Raw genomic sequence first — 24,412 nt, 5'->3', positions numbered from 1 at the left:
AATGTTAGCCATTTAAGATAGCTAACGTATGTTGTAACAAACATCTGCCTTCCACAGCAGCACATTCAGTAACATCTCTCGTCTTGAAGCTGTTTGTAATAAGCTACATGCATGAAACTACAAATGTAAGATATGCTAACAAATAAAAATGAAAGCTGTGTTCACGTTTGTTGGAGGTCAAGAAAGGGAGACATTCCATTGGGAAGGTGTTAAAATTTAAATTCTCTTTACACAGAAAGAAAAGTTTTGTTGAAAATCAATATGTTGCTGTGTAGCTGCTGGAGGTGGAGATAGGCAGCTCTTTGCTAACATGATCAGCAGATTTACAAGGTGATAATATCTCAATGTTACATTGGAACAAGTTTTCCCCTGCCCCAAGAGGCCAAAGACGAATAAATTAGTGCAGCAGCTTTAAACTTTTACTTCTACTTATTTCTGAGGAAAATAGTGGCATTTTTCTGACTTGAATCTAGGGCTAGGTACACTGTGGAAAACTCATGAAGGCTTAGAAAGTGTGGTTTAAAATAGCCTTTGTTCATTCTCCAGCACCACATTCAAACATGCTGAACTGACCTCAGACAGTAGCTAAAAAGCTTGCTTAGCCTGAAGAGCTTTTTCTCCCTTTAGTATCTCTGTTGATTGAAAAGATGAACAATCCTAAGAACAAAATACCATGGAGAGTAAACAGTACAGAGGAAATAGAAAAGAAGCTTGGTGTGTTAGCTGTTAGCTCGCCAGCTACAATAGCTCACCTACTAACCATGCGAGTAGTCACGTCACCAAGGATGAATATACATCGCTGTGCCACTGATGAAAAGGGTTGACATACAGCTGCAGCTAACTTCTTCTTTCAATGTTAAAGGCCCCATATAATGCTCATTTTCATACTTTTTTTTGCATGTCTACTACAAAATCTTTACGTGTTATTCACTCTCTTTCTGAGCACTCCGTTAACTTTATTCACTGGTTTTGGTGAAACTGGATCAGATTTTATGGAGAAAATACTTTCTGGTTTTCCCTCTGATGTCTTTCGGCTGCTCTGCCTCCACTTTCAGTGATGTACGGAGTTAGTTTATTAGCAGCTACTTTAGCCCATAACTACTGCTAACGGTAGCTGCGGCTAACTATTAAGCTCAGTTTGCTGTGCTGCTAGCCATCCTATCTGACTCTTCCCGGACTGGAACCTCGGTGCCGTCAATCCTCAGTTAGTTATGGACCGCTGGGTGCGCCCAGTTCAGAACAAAACAGCTAACGGCTAATGTTACTGCTAACAACAAGTAAAGCTAAGTTTCCATCAGATTCACTCCATAAATCACACAGTTGAGGCAGACTGAACAACCTCCAGCTCTAGGCTTGGTGCTGTGTTAGACGGCTGGGGTGAGGGTGGGTATATGTACAGTGCTATAGGGCTGGAGGAGGTCCTATGCTACGCAGATCCATTCTTGAAGTCAAGAGGGGAGGCAAATTCAAACGGTGTGTTTGGGCACATGTTCACTGACAGTCTAAACAGGAGAAAAAGAGAGGATGGGTTTGTTTTTAGTTTGGGTGTCTTAGTCACACTGGGGACACATTTAAGCTGAAAAGACATGAAAAAGTTCATTTTACACTGGGACCTTTAATGTTGTATGTAAGGGAAAAAACAAAACACTGCCTTCGTCACAAGGTTCTTTGGATGAAGAAAATAAAAAGTGACTGGTTTCTGGAGTTACTGGTGGTTCTTCTGCCCTCTGTCCACAGGTGATTGTGCATAATAAAAGTCACCTGTCACGTTTATGTTTGGAGTAGGGAAGGGTCTGGAAGAGCTGAGCCCAAGAAAATACCTTCCAATGCAAGTCTCAATGCAGACTGTACAGAATACAGTGCAGACCTGCTCTGTATGAAGAGTGCGGACTTCTGTTATGAATTGGCGTTATATAACTGATTTGAATTGAATTGCTCAAAAAAACCAGTAGGAATTAGACATTAGACAAAAGCTACTGGACACTGATGTAGTGTTACAAAGGCAGATTTTCTATGTATTTGTCATAAGGGGGTGCACTTGTATGTTTCTGATTGCCAAATAGCAACACACACACTCTTGAAATGGAAGAGGAGGAGGGAGGGAGTGTGTGAAGGGCCAGATAAAAGTGTTTTAACACTTAAACACAACGCAACAACCTGAGACTAGTGTGGGGGAGTTGGTGGGTCACAGGGTGACAGAGACAGGGAAAAGGACAGAGAGAAAGAGAGAGATCAACAGACTGAGAAAGAGAGAAATAGTGCAACAAATATGTAAAGCGTCATGAATCTGAGAGCATGGAAGAAATGAAGAGGGAGGGAAGAAAAGACAAGATGAGGAGAGGGAACTAGGGTAACAAAAGTGGAGTTTAAGGAGGGAGGGAGAAGGAAAGGGTGAGACAGCAAAGAAGGAAAGAATTGTGAAGAAGAAATCAGACAGAGGAGTCAGGAGTACGGCTGTGGAACACCATATCCTGGTCTGCAGATTGGTCTCCCTGTTGGCGACTGAGAATTGGAATAGGCGGGCCCGGCTGGGTAGCTGTAGCCGCCATAGCTGTAGGAGGCAGGATAGGGCACGGGGCCACTCTGGGGTTGGCTGGGGGTGTACTGGCCGAACGCTGAGCCCGGGTGTGGGGCAGGGAAGGAGGGCTGGGTTGGGTAAGGGCAGGCAGTCGAAGTTGGCGGCCCGAAAGCGGGCCTGGGACCAGAGTAGCTCCCTGCTGGGGTGAAAGATGAGCCAGAACCTGGGTACGGAGGGAACTGTGATGGGGGGTTGGCCGGGCCGGAGCCTGCTGTTACCATAGGGGCAGAGTTGGGGGGGGGAGCAGGGTACGGGCTGTAAGGAAGGCCGGAGGAGCCCCCTGAAGACGAGGAGGCCAGTTTCGAGGCGTTTTGGTAGCTGGAGGATTGAGGTTTGGAGTTAGGCTGCTGCTGATTTGTCGTGGTTGCTGTTGTCTGTTGATTCCATGGTGAGGACGTGGCTGCGGGATCCTGGCTGATGCCTGCTGATGATGTCATTGAGGTGGGATTGCCCTCGCTCCTCTGCCGCAGGATCTCCTGGAGTTTCTCTATCCGCACCCGTCTTTTGTGAGCAAGGGAGCGCAGGGAGAGGAAGCGGTCAAGGAAGGAGTCCAAAAGCAGAGAACCCTCCAGAAACTCATCAGCTAGCGCCTACAGACAGAGACAAACAATCGCTGACAATGAAGCTTACAGCTGAGCAGATCATATTACTGTAAGTACTACACTGCCTCTAAAGCAGCTTCTCAAAATATCTCCCTCCAAACACAACCTTCTCAGGTTGGCTACTGATGCTCTAATGGGCTGTTCACACATACAGAATCAAAGGCCGGGCCAGTGATAGGCTGCTTTTTGTTGTGAATGGGACCTGGTGTTGCAGCCAGAGCTACAGAGATGTGGATGTTGTTTTACTACTCTGTAAAATGGGGGAATGGATGGGGAACGCTTCTAGCTCTAGTTTTAGTGCATTTCACGTAAAAAACAATTAACAACATGAGTCATCATCAGAACACAACTGGACAGTCAATGTAAATATGTGTTCAACACAACACACTCACAGAGCTCCAGCTTTATGGAGGTGCCAGAGACTGCCTACACTTTGTATCTGTAAGTGTGAACTGAAGCAGCGTCAGGCTGCTTGTAAAGTAATTTAAAACCCTGTTGCACATCTACATTCCTGTGAAGGGATCAGCTCAGCAGCTGGAGCTGAGCTGATCTGAACCAGGTTCTGTTGTAGGCTGGAACATCATCTAGCCAAGACATTATTCATCAATGAATTATACCTCTACGCTAGGTATGAAGGGTGAGATGAGATTAGGGCTGAAACGATTCAGCGATTAAATCGATAAAATCGATTCATAAGATGACAGACGTCCGGGCTATTTTTAGACGGCTATCAGACGTCTTTTTAAAGCAAAATTGCTTGCTGTGTGTGCTGTATATAGTAGTATGGATTAAACTAAGCTTCGGTGCAAATATCTGAATCACTGATTTTTAGTTCTCCAATTACTCAAGGAATCGTTTCAGCCCTAGAATTAAATAGCGGTGTCAAAGAGGCTGGGAATCTCTGACGTGCCATGCACTATATGACCATATAGGTGAATCTGCAAAACACATTGTAAGATAGTCATCAGTGGCCTTTTATCTTTTCCTGTTCAGTCACACAGATATTCTAATCTTGAAAATACAAAATTATGTGTGTGTGTGTGTGTGTGTGTGTGTGTCTCTCTCTCTCTCTATAGTTCTGACCTCTGACTCTGCCTCCGTTTTGCTGCCCTCTGTCTGTAGTCTGGAGAACAACGCCTCTGGAGACACCTGACCCACCATCCCATCTGAGGAGGGGGAGAGGACACAGAAAGAACACAGGAGAGAGAGAGAGAGAGCAAGAGAGAGCACACATTAGAACAGAGAAAGTCACCAGAACTACAACAGATGGGAGATGCATCCCATTGAGACCTTACATGCAGAATTCTGCAAAAACATCCTACATCCTAAAGTAGAGTTAAAATATCATCACATCTCATTCTCGTGTATCATCTCCTCTCGTGAGCTCAGTGTATGATCACACCCCTAATCTGAACCCTTATGTCCCCACCGCTTTTCAACACAAAGCGGTGGGGACCTTGCAGTACACAATTGCAAGTTACGTATCTAACATGTAAGCTTAATCAGACCCCTCTGACACTGTTTGTGTGTTTTTTCACTGTGTATCCTTCTGACTTTTATGTAGATATGTATTGTATATCAACAATAAACAGTTAAAAAGAGACAAAGTTCGCGTCGAGGTGTGAGGCGACCGCGTTGCAGATTCTGTAGCTGTCTGTTTCACAAACTCACTGTTTGTACAATTTTTAATCGTCTGGGATTTGACTGAAGTTGGTCGAACTAATTCTCTAGGAGGAGTTCGTTAAACTACGGAGTGTGTAAAAAAATCCAAAAATGACCATAACATTCAAAATGGCTGACTTCCTGTTGTGTTTGGGGCATCACTCCAAGAGGCTTTTTGGTACGTCTGGACATGATACATGTGCCACAGAAATTTCATACATGTAGGTGAAACGTGCCATGGGGGCTGATCGTTAAAGGTCATTTCCTGAGATATCCAAATTGTCTGAATCTTTTCACAATATTATGTAGGACTGGGCGGTTTATCTGTATAATGAGGTATATCGATATACTTTCAAAAGAGATATAAAATTAGTAGGGCTGGGCATCTTAACACGTTATTATCGCGTTAATGCATTGATTAATAAACTGACTCACGTTATCTCACGTTAACGCAGTTTTTATTTTTATTATTATTTATTACACATACAGTCAAACCATGGGTCACAGGAGGGGTGTGATGTTGATCAGCCTGCAAATCACCCAAACAAGCAGTGGAGGGAGGCTTCGGCAGACTACGCTGGATGCAGTGTGTGGGAGAAGTAGATAAACAAAAGCAAGACAAGCGAACAAATGCCAAAGCGTAGTGGATAGCTACACACTGCATTCTGATTAGTATTGGGGAAGCAGAGATGCTCACAAGTGAGCTAGAGTCCAAGTCAAGTCTCAAGTCCCTCGTGGTTATATTGAATGTTGTATCACCTGCTGCGTTCAAACCAGGCTGCTTATAAAACTGCTTAGCTTTAAGGGATTCTGTAACTGTAACCTGTTTTTCCACTTACAGAGCACAACCATGTAATGTGCAATGCAATTAATGACAATGCAATGCTTATTAACTACTGTAAATCAACACACCCCACAGACTCTTAAACCCAGTGTAATGTTAACTAAATAAAACTGTAACATTACATGATCAAAAATAAACTGTTTTTCACAGAGCACAACCATGTAGCCTAACGTGCAATCTGTCCACAACTAATGACAGCTTATAAACTACTGTAAGTGAACACATCCCCCAGAATCTCAAACCAGTGTAACGTTACTAAATAGGTGAGGGTGTGGACAGGCCCTAACAGATGCAATGGACAATTGGAGACATTGTGGCAACCGCTCCACAAAAGTTTTTAAATAACATTTTAAAGTAACTGAATGAGCATACTGTTTCGGCAGAAGGGTTGGGAATCTCTTGGCACCTCACAATTCGATTTGATTACAATTCAGAGGGCGGCGATTCATCTTGATGCGTGATTTGATGTGATTTCTGCACAATAGAAATTTCACACCGACTGTCTGGGTGCTGCACTTCCGCAATTCTGAACGTTCAGCCATTTGCGTTCTGTGAACATTACGTTTTCAATTAACATTTAGATAATAGATTTTGACATTTGTAAATCAATTCAGAATCTTCCACGTCCACATCGCATCTAAGAAGAATCTATATCTATCTAATTGATAACGCATATTTCACCATTCATCTGTGACAACATCTGAGCCTCTTCTTACATGATGCCATGTGGATGGCAACACATCTTCTCTCGAGCAATCTCTCGCCACCCTGAGAATGAGTTTCCTTGATGTAATTAAGTTTTGTTTTTATGCTAAACTGCAAAATGTTCAAAATTCATACTCATTGTTCATAAGGTGAAGAAACATTAATAAAAGTTTTTCCTGCGCAAAATGTGTGTCACTTTACTTAAAGCAAACAAATACACGTTAAAAGTTCTTATAATTATTTTGCGTGGTATTATGTCCACCTGTAATATATTATACAGGGATGAACATTTTACTTAAAACAAAGACATGCTATAGAACATTATTATAAGCTATTATTCCATTTTGTATCACTAATACTAAATTGTGACTAAAGTGTATTTATAAGGAGGCAGAGTCTATGGTTATAATGTACTATGGAACATGGTCGGAGATTCTTGGCGCACAGTGGTATAAACTGGTATTACTATAAGTTATAAAACATTAAATCAAAAGTTCATAATGACTTATAAATGTTGCTATAGTGCCTAATGCATGTTTGTAAGTGATTATAACAATTGTGATATGGTCTTATGGAAGCATTATATCGTGTTATAAATATATGCAAAAGTCATTGTAGCGCTGACCTTCATAGAAAGTGTTACCACTGTTACATGATCAACAGTAAAACTGTTATGTTTTACACAGACCACAACCACGTAATGTGCAACGCAATCAATGACAGCTTAAACTCCTTAAACAACGCATTCCCCAGACTCTCAAACCCAGTGTAACGTTAACTAAATAAAAACGTAACGTTACATGATCAACAATAAACCTGTAACCTGTTTGCAGCCAACGTTAATAATTAACGTCATGCCAGCCAGTGGGACATAAATGACTACGTTAATCGACCACCACACTGGCACTTCATCTTTTCATAAAGAACGACAGTCGGACCTAACCTCCAATAGGTCGTAGCTAAAGCAAGAAGCAAGCTAACGTTAGATGGCCAATGCTGAGCTTCTTTGGGTCTTGTTGTATTAAGTTTTAAAGCCAAAGTTTATGATGAATGGCTCAGCAGCTGCCGCTGTTTGTTGTCCTCTCTCATGTGTGGCCTATCTGTTGATGTCCTGATAACTATTTAGTAAACAGTAATAGATTCTGGAAACTCACAAAAGGGAGAATCAGTCGCTCTTCCAATGATTTGTGCTGTGTGTCGCGTATAAAAAGTTCAAGACAATTCAACTTCGGCAGCCGGCGGGCGTGTGCTTGAGGCGAGCACCAGCGACAGTTTCACGGAACGCACCCGCTTGTCGCTACACCTTGTGCACAACCACTTCAGCTTGCTACTGAACATAGACTGTTTCTGCTGCTCCCTGATAAAAGAACACTTACATTAATATTTGATGACATTAATGTTTAAGTTGAGATTTACAAGAAATATTTTATTGCTGCTGTGTAAAGGGAATCTGCTGGTACTGTTGTGAGTTAAGGATTCTGGTCTTGTTTTGGTTCCATGTCTTGTGCTCTACTGTTTTGCCCATGTTTGTTTTGTTGAAGCTGTTTAAGTCTGTTTTTGGTTCTGTGTTTGTCTGTGTAGCCTTGTTTATTATTTTATTCATTCGCATGTTTAGGTTTACTTAGTATCCGTTTTGTCTCTTATCTTAGGTCTTAGTCCTGCATTTTAGTTCTTTGCCTCAGTTCTTAATCCAGTGCCTTAGTTCTTAGTTCTGTGCTTTAGTTCATGTTAGTGTTATTCCTGGTCTGTATTTTTGTGTTTCATTATTTGATCTTGTCTTGTTTAGGGTTTTGTAGCTAATGTTTATCTGGATTTCTTTACCTGTTTGAGTCCTTAGTCCTCCATTTTTTAGTGAAGTCCTGTCTCCTGTTTGGTCCGGTCTCAGTCCATGACCTGATTATTCTTTCCATGTTTTGTGTTTTTCTTAGTAGATCTGTCCTGGTGTGTTCCCGTGTACTTTGCTTCCTGTTTTATTCTGAAGTTGTCTGTGTTTGCTGTCTGTGTTTAGCTTTGCTTCCTGTTCTGTTCTCCTTCAAGTGATCCACCTGTTTTATGTTCCCGCCCTGCTCGTTTGCCTCACTACTTAATGCCTGTGTTCTGTTCAGTCGGGGTGGGATCATTGTGGTTTTTTGCTTGTAGCTTGTGGATGCTCTGTAACCTGTATTTGTCTCTGACTCATGTTCCTGTCTGCCTGGCCAGCTTGTGGTTATTGTTTCATCTTGCCTTCTTTGGATTTTACTTTTGGACTGTTTTTGGTTAATAAATCATTGGACTTTATCTGCTCAGCTCTGGTGTCCTGCGTTTGGGTCCTCAACTAGATAAACACTACAAAACTGTAACAGGTAAAAAGCACCTTATTTGTTTAAAGTGTTTGCAAACCACATGTTACTGCACTTGTGTGTATATAGCAGTACATTTAAATTAAAAGTGCGCAATACACTACTTTAGAATTCATTATTCAATAGTGCACATTGCAATAAAGAAATTTTAATCATTGTCCAGGACTAAAAATTAGACAATACCATTTATACCAATATAGTTTGATGTTGAGTTAATTATTATGTTTCCTTGAAGCCCTGCCAGTGTTTGCTCCTCTCACACCATCACCGTGCAGCCCCGCACCTCCCTCTGCGTCTGCTCACAAACTCTTAACAACATGGAGGGAGACAGTGCGGAAGACCTTGGGCCGGTTGCACAAAAAAAATATTCTGATTTTTATTCACATATCCTGAGAAGAGTGTCCGCAACCGGGAAAATCCAATGGATACGCTAAACGATGATCAAAACAAGAAGGCTGACAAATTTATCGCTAGCTAGCAATCCACTCTAGTTTAAATCTATAGAGTACATAAAGTTATTCTCAGTTTTATTGGATTCCCTTTTTCTGCCCAGGTTAGGCAACACATTGTAGCATTTTTCAGAGAAACACAGAGTTATTACATTACAACTCGCAACAAGTTGGATATTTTTTGAGAGCGGACCACGTAAACTTTATATAACATAGCCTTCTACTTATGGAGAAAATCACCGGAGCAGACTTACAGGGAGAGAGAGAGCCGGAAAGAAGCGGGGCACGCTGACGTGTTTGCAGCAGAGGTATGTTAGGTCTGTGAGTGTTAAGAGAACTGAAGGAGGCGGATTCAATAAGTGAGTGTCTCTTAATTTAATTTAATTACATAAAGTGGAGAATGAAGTGTAATTAAAACGGTAAAATACATATTTTATACCGGTAGTCCGCCTTACAGTACCGGGATATGACGTTTTGGTCCATATCGGCCAACTCTAATGATGTACTGTTGATTTTGAAAGATCTCAACTCTTATTCTTTCTTCAATCTTATTTTAAAGGAAGTTGAAAGACTGCCACCCTGCTGAATGAACCCATTGTCCCAACTTTTATACATGTTACTTATTCTCTCTTGTTTTTTTTGTTTACAGATGGCTGAGAGCAGCTTCTAGCAGCAAATATTTATAGATGTGCAGTCGATTACGTGTATAGTTGTTGACACTGTAATCTAAGACATTTTTTTTAACATAATTCAATCAGGAAAAGGTATTATAGCCCACATACAAAACAGCTTTCAATAACGGTCTGTTCGAAGTGTAGTTTATACAGGAAAGGGGTCTACTTTCTAAATCATTTTCAAAATCAAACTATCTGCTTATAAATCGTCTCTTTTTCATTGTTTATATCGGCATTGGGCCCCAAAAACCCATATTGGTGGGGCTCCAACACTCACAACAGCAAATCACTACAAAAATACCAAAAAGCAATACCACACAGGACAAAAGACATCACTTTGTGCTTTAGAAAATTGTGATGAGGATTTTTCATAATTTCTTGAGATTTTATAGACTAAACAATGAGTCGAATAATCGGCAGATTACATGATAATGAAAATAATCGTTTGTTCCTGCCCTAGATTTGGTTTTACTGGAAACGGCGTGTGTATCCATGCTGGTGCTCTAGTCTCCGCTGATTTGCATATCTGACTAGCTTCCTGCAGGGTTTATTTCTATCCTCCAGTCAACATCAAGATGGACAACTTTAACTTTCCTATGAGATGACATTTAGGTGGTGCACTTCATTAGCTGCTCACGTTGGTAACTGATTGTCACTCAGCTCATTTGTCAGCCTGTTTATACAAGCTTTGAATGAACTTTCCAAAGTCCGACAAACTGTCAGACCTGTCAGACTTTTAGCACGGTGCTGCCACTGTCTATTACTGTACTTGAGAACATTGGGTGATCTGGGATCTTGAGATCTGAAGTGTAGCGATGGTAAGTTTGCTAAGACCAGCAGCGCATGATCTGTATTGGATGCTTGGGAATGACGCTGAATGGTAGCTCAGATCCTGGAGGAGTGACCGAAGTAATGGATGGGAGAAATGCCTTACGAAAGAGTACTTTGGCAGAACTGCTGGTAGAACTGGAATCGAGTAGCTACTAGACCGGTCTCGGACGATCTGACATGATTGAAGAAGTTGGATTAACTGAGAATGCATTTGGAAGTTTGGAAAAGAAGCCAGTGCTTCTGCTAAGATGGACCCTTAGTGGAGTGTGTCTTGTAGCCACTGTGGGCATGTTGATGAAATAAGACATGGTGACAAGATTGAATGATGTGTTGTGCTAGTTGTGACAGTGGTTGAGTTATTCAAAGCTGGCCTGTAACCCGAGAGAGGGCTATGCTGTTGGTTGAAGAGTATCGGGGACCATTCTGCTGTGATTTGTCTTCTTTGTAGAACCCCAAACAACTTGCAGAATATGTGGCAGCGGCGTACGATTGGTATCTTGGGGTGTCACGGTTGTTTGTGATAGAAAAAGTTGAACCCAATCCCACTGGCGAAGATTGAGCCAAGGCGAGGAGGAACTGGAGATCGAATGCTGATTGCATGAGCTTTCAATCCAAATTACAGTGTGAAACGGATTGTCTCAAGAGTGGATGATCCTTGAGGGATCTTTTGGTAGGCGGTTAGTGAGGAAAACACATGATAAGAAGAACAAGATCTCATGTAGTCTATGATGTGTTTGAGTAGACTAGTGAGCTGAAGAACGGGAGATGAAAGAGCTAGGATGACGAGTAAGATGATTAGCTGATGGCGGCGTAACAGGTTAAGAGGAAATACCGAAATTAGAAATGGAAATAACTTGGTGCTGCTAGGGCTGTGGAGGAAAGCTGGTGCCAGTACCGGAGGTTCTAGTTGTAGTTACTGGACTTGTAAGATTAGATGCTGGAGATCCTGGCATCCCAGTGCCAGAATCCCAGACTAGAGCGACCTGCAGAGATGGATGGATGTGGGCTGCAAGGGGTTTTTGCATCCCAGTGCCTACAATGACCCGTCTAAAGCTAACCCGAAACGGTTTCCAACAACAAATTGGATGGCTCTATGTAACGAACTGACTGATGCAGTCAGATTAGTGATGACTGGGAGTGAGCGGCATCCTGGTGCCAGAGCCCCTTCATTTTGAAACGATTGGTCACTCAAAACAACGTTGTTTATAGAGGTGGTATTCTGCTTTTTGGCTTTTCCCCTCTCCTTTATTGGGTTATATATCTTTTTTGTGCATGTAACAGGTTTGCAAAGTCCAGCCCAAAGGGAGTTCCCATCTCCCACAGAAAGCTATGCTCTGAAATGCTTGAAAACAGCTCGTTTGTAGTCCAGCCCTTCACTTCCTTTACTTGTGACGTCACAATGAAAACGCGTCAAAGCTTGCCAAGCAGCTAGCGGTTCAGGCACACCCTCAAACCAAGCCAAGTCTGAGCGGAGGCCCTTTGGCTCGACTCGCCTTTGTTTGGGTTTCCATTGTATGTTATTGTATAAATGTTGCACCTGTACCTGCTTCCAGGTACTTTTTTTCGTATCACCTCACCTCCATCCAGGTTCCAAGCCAGCTGAAGGATACTAAAATGTAACGTGAAAACACGACAGACTGCTGATCGGTCAGAGAGAATCACTATTCACTGCATCATCATAGCGTGCACCAGACAGAGGCCAGCAACAGAAAGTTTTATATTTTACAGTTTCGTATGTAATTTCATCACTAAATCCACTTCTGAGAAACTTTGAGGTGAGAAATCAGCTGTGTAGATTTCGAATATTGACAGTTTTACGAGAAGTGATGGCGGAACAAAAATGTGCTTGAATATTTGAGTTGAGGAGCTCCGCAAGTGGCTGCGGGGGAAGCTTGTGCCGACCCACAGGAGGAGTGTGTGAGGCTGGCCAGCCGCCCGCTCACAGAGTCCTCTGCTCCCGCCGTCACACAGACCGCTGCAGCAACAACGGCAGAGGAAAACACAGCTGGAAGGTTTTTATACCGCTTATCTGTCTTTAAATATAAAAATGTTTTAACTTAAAAAAGAGAAAGCTGTGTGGATTGCTGGTGTGTGTGTGTTTCGCATTGAACATTACGTTGCGGCAGTTGTGTGTGGCATCGCCATGACGACAAGCTACGTGCTATCTGCAATGGAAAACGGATATCGAAATCGAATCGAATTTTTCGGCAAGGCAGCATAGATTGTTAGAACACCATCAACAGTTCAACGTTTAGTCCTAAAAGACGATGCAACTCCGACACTGTAAGATGTGGAATAATGATGTTGTGTGGTTTTGGACTTCTGAGTAGTTATACCATCTGCTAGGTTACGGTCGCAGTCTGAAGCGGCTTTGATTTGGATCACACTAACTTGTTTCTTACGACCCGCCCTTCTCTGCTTCTGATTGGCTAGTTGTCCTTACCTGGGAGCTGCGCATGTGCATCTCCCAACAAAGATTTTGTACAAGTAAGATGTATCACTCTGTAGCTCAAGAGCGGAGCGTACAACACATAGGGTAAAAAGAGGGGCCTGTTCTGGTACACCCCCTAAATAAGATTTTGAACCTGAAAATGAGCATAATACCACCTCTTTAAATTGACGTTGGCTTGAAACGACTGCTCAATTGAAACGACTGTTGGCTTGAAACGACTCTTCATTCAAAACACTGTTCGCTCAAACCTACTCTTAGCTCAAAACTACTGTTAGCTTGAAAGACTTAGCTAGGAAAAAAATGTTTACTTGAAAATGACTCAAGCCAAAATAGCTAGAAGACGACTGCTTGGAATGACTTGGAATGGCTGGAAAATAGCTAAGCTAGGAAATGACTGTTGGCTCAAGACAATTGTTAGCTTGAAGTTAGCTTGAAACAGCTGTAGCTCGAAGTTGGCTCGAAACAGCTGTTAGCTCAAAAGGGCTTTTAGCTCAAAGTTAGCTTGAAATGACTGAGCTCGTAATGATTGCAAACTTGAAACAACTGTACTTAAGCCGTTAGTTTGTATGCTGCTAGCATCAGTTATAAAACAGAACTGGAGATGATAATTACTGAAAGATAAGCGAAGAACAGCATGTAGTGCCTGTCCTTTTGAAACGGTTTCCGACAATGACTTTTCGGATGGTTCTGTGTAATCTTGTGCGGTCAGGTTAGTGGTTGATGGGCGCGGACGGTGGGCACCCTGGTGCCTAATGCCCCTACTGAAATAGGCGGCTGAGGTTGCTGGAAGTGTACAACTGGGGGCGCTAGCATCTCGGTGCTGGGGGCCCCTAATGAAGCCTGCTGCTGTGGTTGGTAGATGTAGATGGCTGGGGTGCTGGCATCCCAGTGCTGGGTACCTGAAGCTGCTGGAGCTGGATGGCGGGGTGCTGACGACTCGATGTTGTCCTGAGGCTGCTAGTGCGGTCAACCGCAATGAGAGGTGGAGGCTTTGGAATTCTGGTGTTGGTTGACGTCCTGTTTTGCTTTGGTACTGACTTTTCTGCTATCTTGAGATGGAGGTAATATATGAACTGTCCCTTTAACAGTGGCGCTGACGTCACGGCGTGCGTAATGCGCCACCCTGAAAGGAACTGGTGTTGACGGAACTGAATGCATGGCACACTGACATGATAGCTTGAAAAGTTTGCTGTATTGTCTGTTCTCTAAATCGGAATTATTTCATTTTTTTAACCGTTTTTTGAAGAGAGCTATAGTTCGTGTCAAGATGTCCCGAATTCGTCTGATGGGGATAGCAATGTGCTGACAGTTCTCAAAAAGGTAAGTGAATGGAAGTAGCTTGTAATAATTTGTGTTATAGGAAGTTAGCGTAGCGTGCTCGACAAGATGTTGCTTGGTCTCGGTTCGTGTGAGGAATGCGAGAACGAACAAGAGGAAGTGTGTTGTGTGGGTATTTATGGAAATGCTGGGAGTGACTTCATTGATGTGTGTTCCCGCTCCTGAAACTCTGCTGGTAGTGCCACTAAAAAGCAGTTATGTTATAATTCAGTAGGAAATTAGCTAGCGTTAGCTAACTAACATTACATTAGGAACAATCCACAGCCTATTTTTCTGGATGTATTTTAGGTTTTGGAAAGGGAATAAATCATACTTCTCATTTCAACCTCTCTGGGTAGCGACTGTAACAATTACAAGTGCCCCAGGAACAGCTTTTGACCATATCTTGGATAAATCCGGCAAAAGAAAGCTAGAAAACACGTCTTTTGCATTAGAGTCAATGGAGCGCAGACATGATAGTGACGGACCTTAGTTAGGGCGAGGCCTATACTGTGCTGGGATTCGCCAGCCACACGTTCGGGGCGTGGCTTAGCAAAGGGTCAATTGTCCTAACACTGATCACTCAGTATGAAGAAGAATTTCTATTCTTTCTTACTGCTGGAAAAAACTTGTTGTGACATTTTCTATGGTCTGGTCAAAGCAGCTCCACAGTTGGCCACAGAAATGAGTCAACCCTTTGTTCCCTTCTCCCTCCCTCCCTCCTACCTCTTAGGGAGCAGTGTTGTCTGTAAGTTTCTCTGACGTCCTCTAGCTGGGAATATCTCTCGACCAGCACCTCCTTTTGTGACTCCAGACGAGGCTTCATGTCCAGGTTTTGCTCAGCCAGACTGCGATTTGATGCCAGGGCCATCTCTCTTTCCAGTTGGATGTTCTGGATCTGAAGGGGAGAAAAACAGGCAAAGCTGAGGTTAGCGGGGAATGTTTTTACCATTCCTAGTAGCTTGTTACTACATGTAGTGTAAAAGCGCTTTGAGTGGTCGAAAAGACTAGAAAGGCGCTATACAAGTACGGAGCATTTAGTTACTTATGGTTGGTTATGTTGCTCTCCACAGTGATTTACATTTATGGCACAGCATGTTTTGGGCATCACCCACTAAAACCCTGTTCATATGACCTCAGAATCATTATAGATACGATTGTTCATGTTTGTCTTTTGTGTCTTCATTTTAGAGCTTTTGACATTTATCTGTATAGACATTAATATAAAAAAAATAAGCAACATGAGAAACCTCCCTTCTGAGGTGCATTATATATGCACATTAAAATCCAAAAACAAATATCTCCTCATGAGCTTAAAAGGACTAGTTTGCATCACTAATTTGCTTTACTAACCTCAGATCATCCAGTCACCTCCTTTTCATCTGAAAACTGAAAATAATTTAGGATGTACCTGTCTGCAGGCTACAGGACAGAGCTGTAGGCTACACCAATTTAGTCTAAGCGTGATGTTCTCAACATTGGACAAGTAGGTAGTAGGTACTTTCTATAATTGAGCTATGTTACATTACATTAATTCATTTATCTGACGCTTTTATCAAAAGCGACTTACAATTGCTATACATGTCAGAGGTCACACGCCTCTGGAGCAACTAGGTGGATGTTTCACAGTGGGGGATTGAACCCGTGTCTCTCACACCAAAGGCATAGTCTTATCCATTGCGCCATTACCAGTTACATAGTAGCCAAAAGAAGTAGCCTACTGTGTAAGCTTTCCTGGTCAGCTGCGCAGTCTGAAGGAGAGGGGGGGTGTTAGCTAGTACTAACTGGATTCATTTTTCCAGCAGTTGGGGAAACAACAGGCTTTTCTTGATCTTGAGAAGCTAACACACCGTAAAAGACACCGCACATTTACTCCTAGAATATTTTACTCCACTCCCGTTCACCGTCACTAGCTGTCTTTCGTTTTTTAATGCGCATTTTGAAGTATCGCATTAGAAACGGTCGATGGAAACAGTAAAATTCGCTGACTGATCAGTTGTTTCTGCTGTCGCCGTCTTGCACAGTTGTGCAGATTTCTGCATGCCTGCCGAGAATTGCACGCACATGCTGGTAACGCTCATTTGTTCTGATAAAAGAGGTGGATGCAAATCTCGGTAGGTAGCCTTCATCATCTGTTCTGCCTAAATATGCATTCACCTCTTAAAAGGTCAGATACGTTGCTCTGCATATTGATGAAACGGGTTATCATCGCATATTCTTTGCAACATTTCAAAAGTACACTTAAAATTCACATGACAATTGGATGGAAACAAGGCTACTTTCTGCCACTCGGACAATGAAACACTCGCTACCTACCTCTACGGAGTTACACTGCTCTTATCACAGCACCTGTCTCGTAGATGTTCTGTGAAGAATGAGGAGAGGAAGCGAACCAAGCGATGAGTGTTACCGTGCTCGCACAGTGTGTGAGTGAAAATTAGTAGCACATTGATACATTGTGGGAAAATAGCGGCGGTCACAATTTAGCAGTGGCGCACCGCCGCTCTTAAATGCATATGGGGGAAACACTGGAGTCACATGACACCGGGGAGGGAGTATGGCTAATTGGGCCCAATTTGGACACACTCACTTAGGGGTGTACGAGGGCTGGACAATTAATTGAAAAGTAATCGAAACTGAAATTCAGAACCTCTAAAGCCTAGTTCACACTACACGATTTTTAGCCCAATTTGCCGGTGAGCTCGGTGACCGTCAGGTTGTGAACAGGTGTAAATCAGCGATCGATTGGTGGCCGGCAGTCGTTATGTGTGAACTACTCAATGATGCATCAAAATATGGCGTGTATTTTTGGTCATAAGTTGTGAGCGTGTAAAACATGCTCACGAGAAAATTATGTTACTCCACACACGCAAAAATTTACCTTCCCGCGCGCACAATAAAGTACTCACGCACAAATTCAACAACCGAGAGTTGTACAGGTAGCTGTGAGCGAGCACCTGGCATGCTGTCAAAGGATAACTCTGCCTGCACAGTGGAATCCCGTTTGCGCAGCGTGGGCTTGTGCACTAGATTTCTGCTCGCTCGAGTCTACATGACTTGACAATTTTGGGGCGGAAACCAAGGAGGGCACTGACCATCTTATGATTGGTCACTTTCAATGTGATCACAACCAGAGCCCTTAAATAAGAAAGTTAAGACCCTCCCATTGACTTCTGTCGGAACTGTGGAATGCGGAAGTGATGCATGTCACAGCCGATAGTTCCAAACACTGAATAGTTCTGAAAACATTGTGATTTATCATTGTCAGCTCTTTTGGGGAACACCGCAAGCAAGATATAGGTATTGTTATATAATTAAGTTTCTTAAAGAAACTGATTTAGATTTAAATTCTGTTTTGTTTATTTATTTTACTGCTTAATCTCTCGTTCCTCACTCCAGTCCAGTTGGTGGCGGTAATGCACCATTAAACTGGTTTGCCCACCACTAATAAACACAAAAGAAGAAGTTCCAGCGCTGTATCCCATTCATTTTTCTCAAAACAGCTCCCTGACACATGCCAGCCGGATATCTAGCATGCCAAATATCTGGAGAAGTCGATCGACTCGACATCCAGCCAATGAGAGCAGGGGCCTTTACCATGAAGCAGGATTTGAGCTTATCCAGGTAACTTCGGGGTTAACCCTGGGTTTTCAGTACCACGACAGACCAGAGTCTGAAGCACAGGGAGATGTTAGCTAGCGCTAACCGCCGTCACTTTGCAGCAGTTGTGGAAACGAACAGATTTTATCAACGGACACACTGTGACCTACACTGTAAATTTACTGCCAGACTGACAACTTATTACTTGCCCGCTTTCAGCGCCACTTTCTGACGTACGTTCTCTCTCATTTGCTCATCTACTCACTCGCTACGCACACACATTGCTCTGCAGTTAAAAAGACCTAACTCCGCTGCTCTGATAACAGCACCTTTCACGTAGAGGTCCTTTGAGGAAAGAGGAGAGGAAGCTTGCAAAGCGTGATTTACTGTGCTCACATAGTGTGCGGGTAAAAATAATTTGTTCCGCATTGTTATTAAATTATTCAGTGAAATTTTAGTAGCAGCGGGTATAATTCAGCAGAGGCGATGTGCCGAACATAGGGGAATCATGTCTGTAATGTGCATGTCAACATGACCTTATTAATTAACATTTAGATAATGGATTGACCCAAGCTTTAATAGTTGAGCATATTTACAGTACAAACCAGTGAAATATGAGGGCTAAAAAACAAAAAAAACAACATTCAAAAAAAAATAATGATTCAATAATCGTACTCGAGGTGAAATGTTCAATTAATCGTGATTTAGATTTTTTGTGAAATCCTCCAGCCCTAGGGTGGACTCACTTCTGTTGCCAGCGGTTTAGACATTAATGGCTGTGTGATGTGTTATTTTGAGGGGACAGCAAATTTAAACTGTTATACAAGCTGTACACTCACTACTTTACACTGTAAGTGTCATTTCTTCAGTGTTGTCACATGAAAAGATATAATCAAATATTTATAAAATGTGAGATACTGTGTATATAAAACAGCATCTGCAGTTTTTATGCAGCAAGGCATTGATAAAAATTCTAAATATAGACAGCTGGTTTTGATATTATCAAACAGCGTTTCAGGCTCATTATGTTCAATGCCATGGCACTGGTATCAACGAGTGGCAAAGAGGCATAATGAAAAACAGTGGGGAATAACTTTTTAGGCGGGGCAGTGATGTACTATCCTCTCATCTAGCTGTTAGACGTTGTTGTCTCTCCGTGGAGAGCGAGCTTGTAGGGCTAGCAAATTAAACTGCTTTTCAACAGGAATTCATATTATGCTACTGGTAAGCTATATAGTACATATTATGAAATTATAGTAAATGTAGTCACATCATGTCATTGTCATCCCAAAATGACATCATCAGATGTCATTTTGGGGCTTTAAACTAGAAACTAATAGCATATTTAACTAGCAATTTGTGTCATTTGATTTTTTCTGACAGTGACAGGCTCAACCAACCAAACATCTTGCAAGGTTTACAGACTTCAAAATCAAATCCCTAACTTCTCACAAACCCTTTTATCTAAAAGCTCAGGCTCTCTGAAAGCCACAAAATGCTGCCTTTCAAAAATGGCAGCTAAATGGAAAGTGAAGCGTCATTTTTACCTCGTCAGACTCCAGAGCCATAGACTCCACCCTCTCTGGGCTGTCCAGGAGCTCCTGTAGCTCTGATTGGCTCAGGTCCTGGAGCTTCTCCATTTGATTTGCCAGGACGGCTGTCCGTCATACAGGAACCAGGAAATAATAGTTAAAAACAATGTTTGAGAACTTTTGTACTTTAATGTTATTAATCTTGAGTAGATTATCAGTCACCGACTTATCAAGCCATTGTTGACAACTCAAGACCAACAAACCATGTAACCTGCAGCCACTCCCTTTATAAAATAAACACCATGTTCATAGTAAGGTTATATGACAACGGTGGGCATTTTTTTAAAAAAAACAGAAGTGATAGTAACACATTTAGAATGCAATATTTTGTACACACTAATTGTTAGCTAGCATATTAAAGTAATACTATCGAGGACTGTAACTTAGGCCACAAAACAGAACAAGCTGTCCAGACGAACACTGGTCACAGTGAAGCAAGAAAACAGGAGAAAATGACCTGGTACTTACACGATGCTAGCAAACCAAACTCAGCCTGACACTGACTGGCGGTGACATCCAACACCACCTATTTCTTTCCACTGACAGGTGACGTGACACGTCCTCAGGATCTCCGACCTGTCCTGGCAGAACCCAGCTAAATGAGAGGATACCGAGTCGTTTTCGACGCACTGTGCCTGCTGAGCTAGCTAGCTACTCGACCGACGTCCAATCCAACCCGATGGTTCCGCGTTGAGCAATCTAAACACAACAACAGTCGGTATGATCGCAATGTCAGGCACTTAGCCACAGCCAACTTCCAGGGAAGCCCAGCGATTAGGCGATCAAAAACGCAGCGTAGAATGACACCGCCCGGTTCAGATGAACACTGTCAAACGTCTCTGTGTTCCGAGAATGCTTACTTTACCAAGCAGACGACGGCAGTCGACAAAATATGTTGGATACTGACTGGATTTTCTCTAAAAATAGGAAAGTTTCACTCCACACTGACAGAAACCGCCGCCATTTCAGGGACCATCCACGTTCCGTTGTTTGGGGGGGTGATCGGACAAAATTTAAATGTTCTAAAACAGCACTGGTGAACTTTAAAGAACCCCCGATTCATGGTTCTAAACGTTTTGAATACTTACTGTTCCCGACACATTTAGGTGCTATTATTTTAACTGAGCCAGTTTTCCCTCTGGTGTCCCCAGATCGCAGTGTAATGGTGGGGTCCTGTGCTCAGCTGATGTAAGGGAAACCCCTATGTGACGGTCATATTCCATCTACTGCTGCCAGTGTGCTACCAACACTTCTGTCAGACAGAATCTCTGTCCCTGTTCTGCTGGAGGAGCTGCACGCCACTGCTGTCTTTAGAAACGAGGATCGCTGTGTCTGGAGACTTTGAATAACACTTAAACTAAACACACAAAACGATACGATATTCCACCAAATGGGTGCCATTTGGCTGTTGTCACCCTTCCAAAATAAACTTCACTTTTGATGTTTTTTCAACAATGAATCTAATAACACACACATTAAACTATTTAAAATATGTAATGGCCACTCTCAGGCGAATTTATTTAAACTTTGCAAGGTTTGTAAGCGGAAGATGGCTGCATTTCTCTCTGCTTAAAACTTATGTGTCATTTTGAAACCATGTTTAAAAGCAAGTCAAATAATTCCTTTGTTTTTCCCTAAAGAAAGTGTTTATTTTAAATAAATTGTTGGTTACATGTTCAAAAAAATGAATATTTGTGACAAAAAATGTACTTTATATGCATGCAAGTTGTATTTTTCTAAAAAAAATGCATCACTTTTTAGTTTTAAAGGAGACAGAAACCTCAGGTTCATCAATGTTTTATCATGTAATTTATTAAACAACTGGATAAATGACTGGCCAATCATAATAGAAAAAATGGTAGTTTATCTTATTTTTTATGAAATATACCAAATGCAAAGAAATGCATGGTACCAATGGATGCATAAGGTCATCTAGTTTCATATGATAATAGTATCTTCACTCTGGATTTTGAATAGAGCCCATGAAAAATATGAAAGATCCCCCCTGGGCACGGTCCTAAGGAGGTGAAGAGAGTGTATTTGAGTAACTGGACTGAAAGTAACAGGACTGAGTTTTTAGCATAGAATTAGCAAATACATGAAATATTTGACATGGCGTCCATTCTAATAGCACAAGGACAATGAGCACCTTCTAGTGATTCACCACAAATTTGTATTTTTAAAATAAACAATTAAGTCTAAGTGGTGGCGCGGTTAGCACGGTCGCCTCACAACAAGAAGGTCGTGGGTTCGAACCCGTCCTGGCTTTTCTGTGTGGAGTTTGCATGTTCTGTCCGGGTGTTATGGCTTGCTCCCACTGTCCAAAGTCATGCGGGCTAATTGGTGCCCCTAAATTGTTCTTGGGTGTGAGCGTGACTGGTTGTTTGTCTATGTGTGGTCCTGCAATGGATTGGCAACCTGTCCAGGGTGTACCCCCGCCTTTCGCCAGATGTCAGCTGGGATTGGCTCCAGCCCCTGTATGCAGGATAAGCAGTTGACGATGGATTAAGTCTAAAAAATTATCTAACACCTTTTGAGCAGTTTCCCATTACTGTTAAACATACAAAATGGGCAATAACATTTGGACAACTTTAAATTCAAGTCCAAAAGACACACTTCCATTCCAAGCAATAAAACCCAGAAGGCAAGAATCCAGCTAGCATGAATGATGCTGTTATTGATATTAGCAGGTATAGTTTGATATGCTACTAGTAGTAGCACAAGCAGCAGTCATGGTTTTTGTAGACTATTAGAACTTGTCCTAGGCTCTCTAAATGTAGTTTTAGAGTATCAGGACTTAAAGCAAGGAAAGTATCTGTACCTGAAATATGTTAGGAGTTTAAGAAAGGGGGTTCACGATTATGTTTTTTTTAAGCTACGGTAAGCATCATTGGAGAACTAGCAACAGCAACTACAATTGAAAGTGTCCATATGACACGGTTGTCTGTTAACTGTATCCTAGTCCAAGCACAACTTTCAGAGCCGTAAAGAATATCCAGTAGACCAACGCTCAGTCCCCTGTTGGTCTCTAAACATAACAGGCCTACTGATGTCAAAGGATTGCCAAATGAGTCCAAAGAATTGAGGCGATGATATGAAAACAAAACAACCTATTCATAACAGCGCTTTTTCATAGTAGCTGACACATCGCTGAGCCACAGTGTGAACAAAGTTTTTTTATTAATAAAAGTATGTAGGTAGTGTAGGGTTCCTTATGGGAGTATACCACATGCCACAGTAAAAATACACAAGAATATTTTCCATAATAAAGAAATACTTTCATATATTTTTTAATTCTAGCACAGTGCCAGAGAACGTTAAGCCCCGGAGGTTTTTAGCTCATAACAAGAACAGAAATTCTGGTAGAAGACACAGCAAACATGTTAAATGTCAGCAGGCTTGTATGCTGTGTCTTTGTTCTCAGCATCCTGTACAGATGCCCTAGTGAGAAAAAAATGCACAAAGCACACCACTGGACCTTTTTCAGGGTTCTTATTCAGGGTTTTTAATTCTATGAAAGAATGTAAAATGTCTTTTCCTTAGTTGTATGGAGTTTCAATGCCTATTTTAGGCAGTTGTTTGGTTCTATGTGCACTGTATGGTTACTGCTATTAGCAAGTGTTTCCAGCAGGCAGCATATTTTAAAGCAGCTGTACAAAGTCAGAGTGTGTGTGCAGATGTGCAGCATCAGATGGCAAAAACACAGTTACAGATTAGCTTGTGAAGAAAGTCAAATATCTAGCAGCTGAAGAGCCAAACCAGAGCTTAAAGACAGAGAATACTGGACTGAATGCTATTGTTGCTTTGAATCAGTTGCTTATTTTTTGCTCTTATGCGTAGGGATTTGGAAGTTCTACGGTTGGGAAAATGTAGTTCCAAAGGAAATAACTGTCTGATGGCAAGGTAAACTTGAACTGATATACATTTTTTCTGGTGGGCCTTCTTTCAGGTGTCTAAAATACATTAGCTGCTGACTCTGTCCACAGCAGTAGGTTGCTTAGCTTATGTGTCAGTAAAATTCTCTGCTTCTCCAAACTGGGACACACTGACCACCATCTGCTGAAGGTAATAACACTGACTGTGTCGCTTTTAGTACGGTGATGGACACAGAAACTTAGCTTAGTGTGAAAACAGGAAGAAGGTTTAGCGTTTAATTCATACACAAACAGAGTAAAGTAAAAACTAGAATGTGTGCTTTTAGTAGGAGTTAACATGTTAACTGAGCTTTAGAGGTGAAGTTTGCTGCTTCCAGTCTTCTGCACTGGGTTGCACCAACTATGTGTATGTTCAAAATTAGCCTAGTTTGAACGTAATTTCTAAGTCGGAGTTTACGTGCTACTAACGTTTTAAGGGTTGCACCAGCTGAAATACGTCCAACGTAGACATAAGTTACAACTTAAATCTTACACCTAGTCCTTAATAGGTGTAAAGTCCTCCATAAAATAGTCAAGTGGTTGTCATGGCGCATCGTTTTCAAAGGGGGGGGGGTGACTGGGATCAGGAGGAGCAAATTATACCAGGCTCTTCTGCTTAACTGAGCGCACACAGCCTGGATGACAGCTCATTTCAGTTAATGAAGCAAAATGCAGATCACAGACTGGTTAAAATGAAGGTATGAATTGAAAATGTGCGAAATTAAGAGTAGATTACATGCCAAAGAAAATATTGGATTAAAGAGTAAAAATATAAATAATAAAGGAACGTGAAAAGGCAATGACTTATTTTTATTTATTTATTTTTGCAAATTTGCGTAAAGTTACTTGTAAC

At 41.9% G+C, this 24,412-nt stretch overlaps 1 protein-coding gene across 6 annotated transcripts in view; it reads right to left on the bottom strand.

Annotated features, from left to right (window-relative positions):
* Positions 1-1,595: 1,595 nt before the first annotated feature.
* The window catches only part of vps37c (VPS37C subunit of ESCRT-I), a 35,949-nt gene continuing 13,132 nt past the window's right edge, over positions 1,596-24,412 (bottom strand). For 3 of the 6 annotated variants that reach the window (XM_038733417.1, XM_038733409.1, XM_038733402.1), the window contains 4 exons: positions 19,601-19,710; positions 15,180-15,351; positions 4,264-4,346; positions 1,596-3,168 (listed from right to left, as the gene is read on the bottom strand). In XM_038733417.1, coding sequence (XP_038589345.1) covers positions 2,443-3,168; positions 4,264-4,346; positions 15,180-15,351; positions 19,601-19,710 — 1,091 coding nt within the window. In that variant the 3' untranslated portion in view covers positions 1,596-2,442. Of the gene's footprint in view, positions 3,169-4,263; positions 4,347-15,179; positions 15,352-16,769; positions 16,819-19,600; positions 19,711-20,113; positions 20,702-20,733; positions 21,130-24,412 lie in introns of those variants that run through there. The other 3 variants (XM_038733436.1, XM_038733427.1, XM_038733446.1) reach the window with 3 other exon arrangements.

This window comes from Micropterus salmoides, unplaced genomic scaffold (assembly GCF_014851395.1).
Source record: "Micropterus salmoides isolate LMB-PRFRI ecotype aquatic unplaced genomic scaffold, ASM1485139v1 Ms_hic_scaffold_1, whole genome shotgun sequence".
NCBI lineage: Eukaryota > Metazoa > Chordata > Actinopteri > Centrarchiformes > Centrarchidae > Micropterus > Micropterus salmoides.
This window is presented reverse-complemented; position numbering and strand designations above follow the sequence as displayed.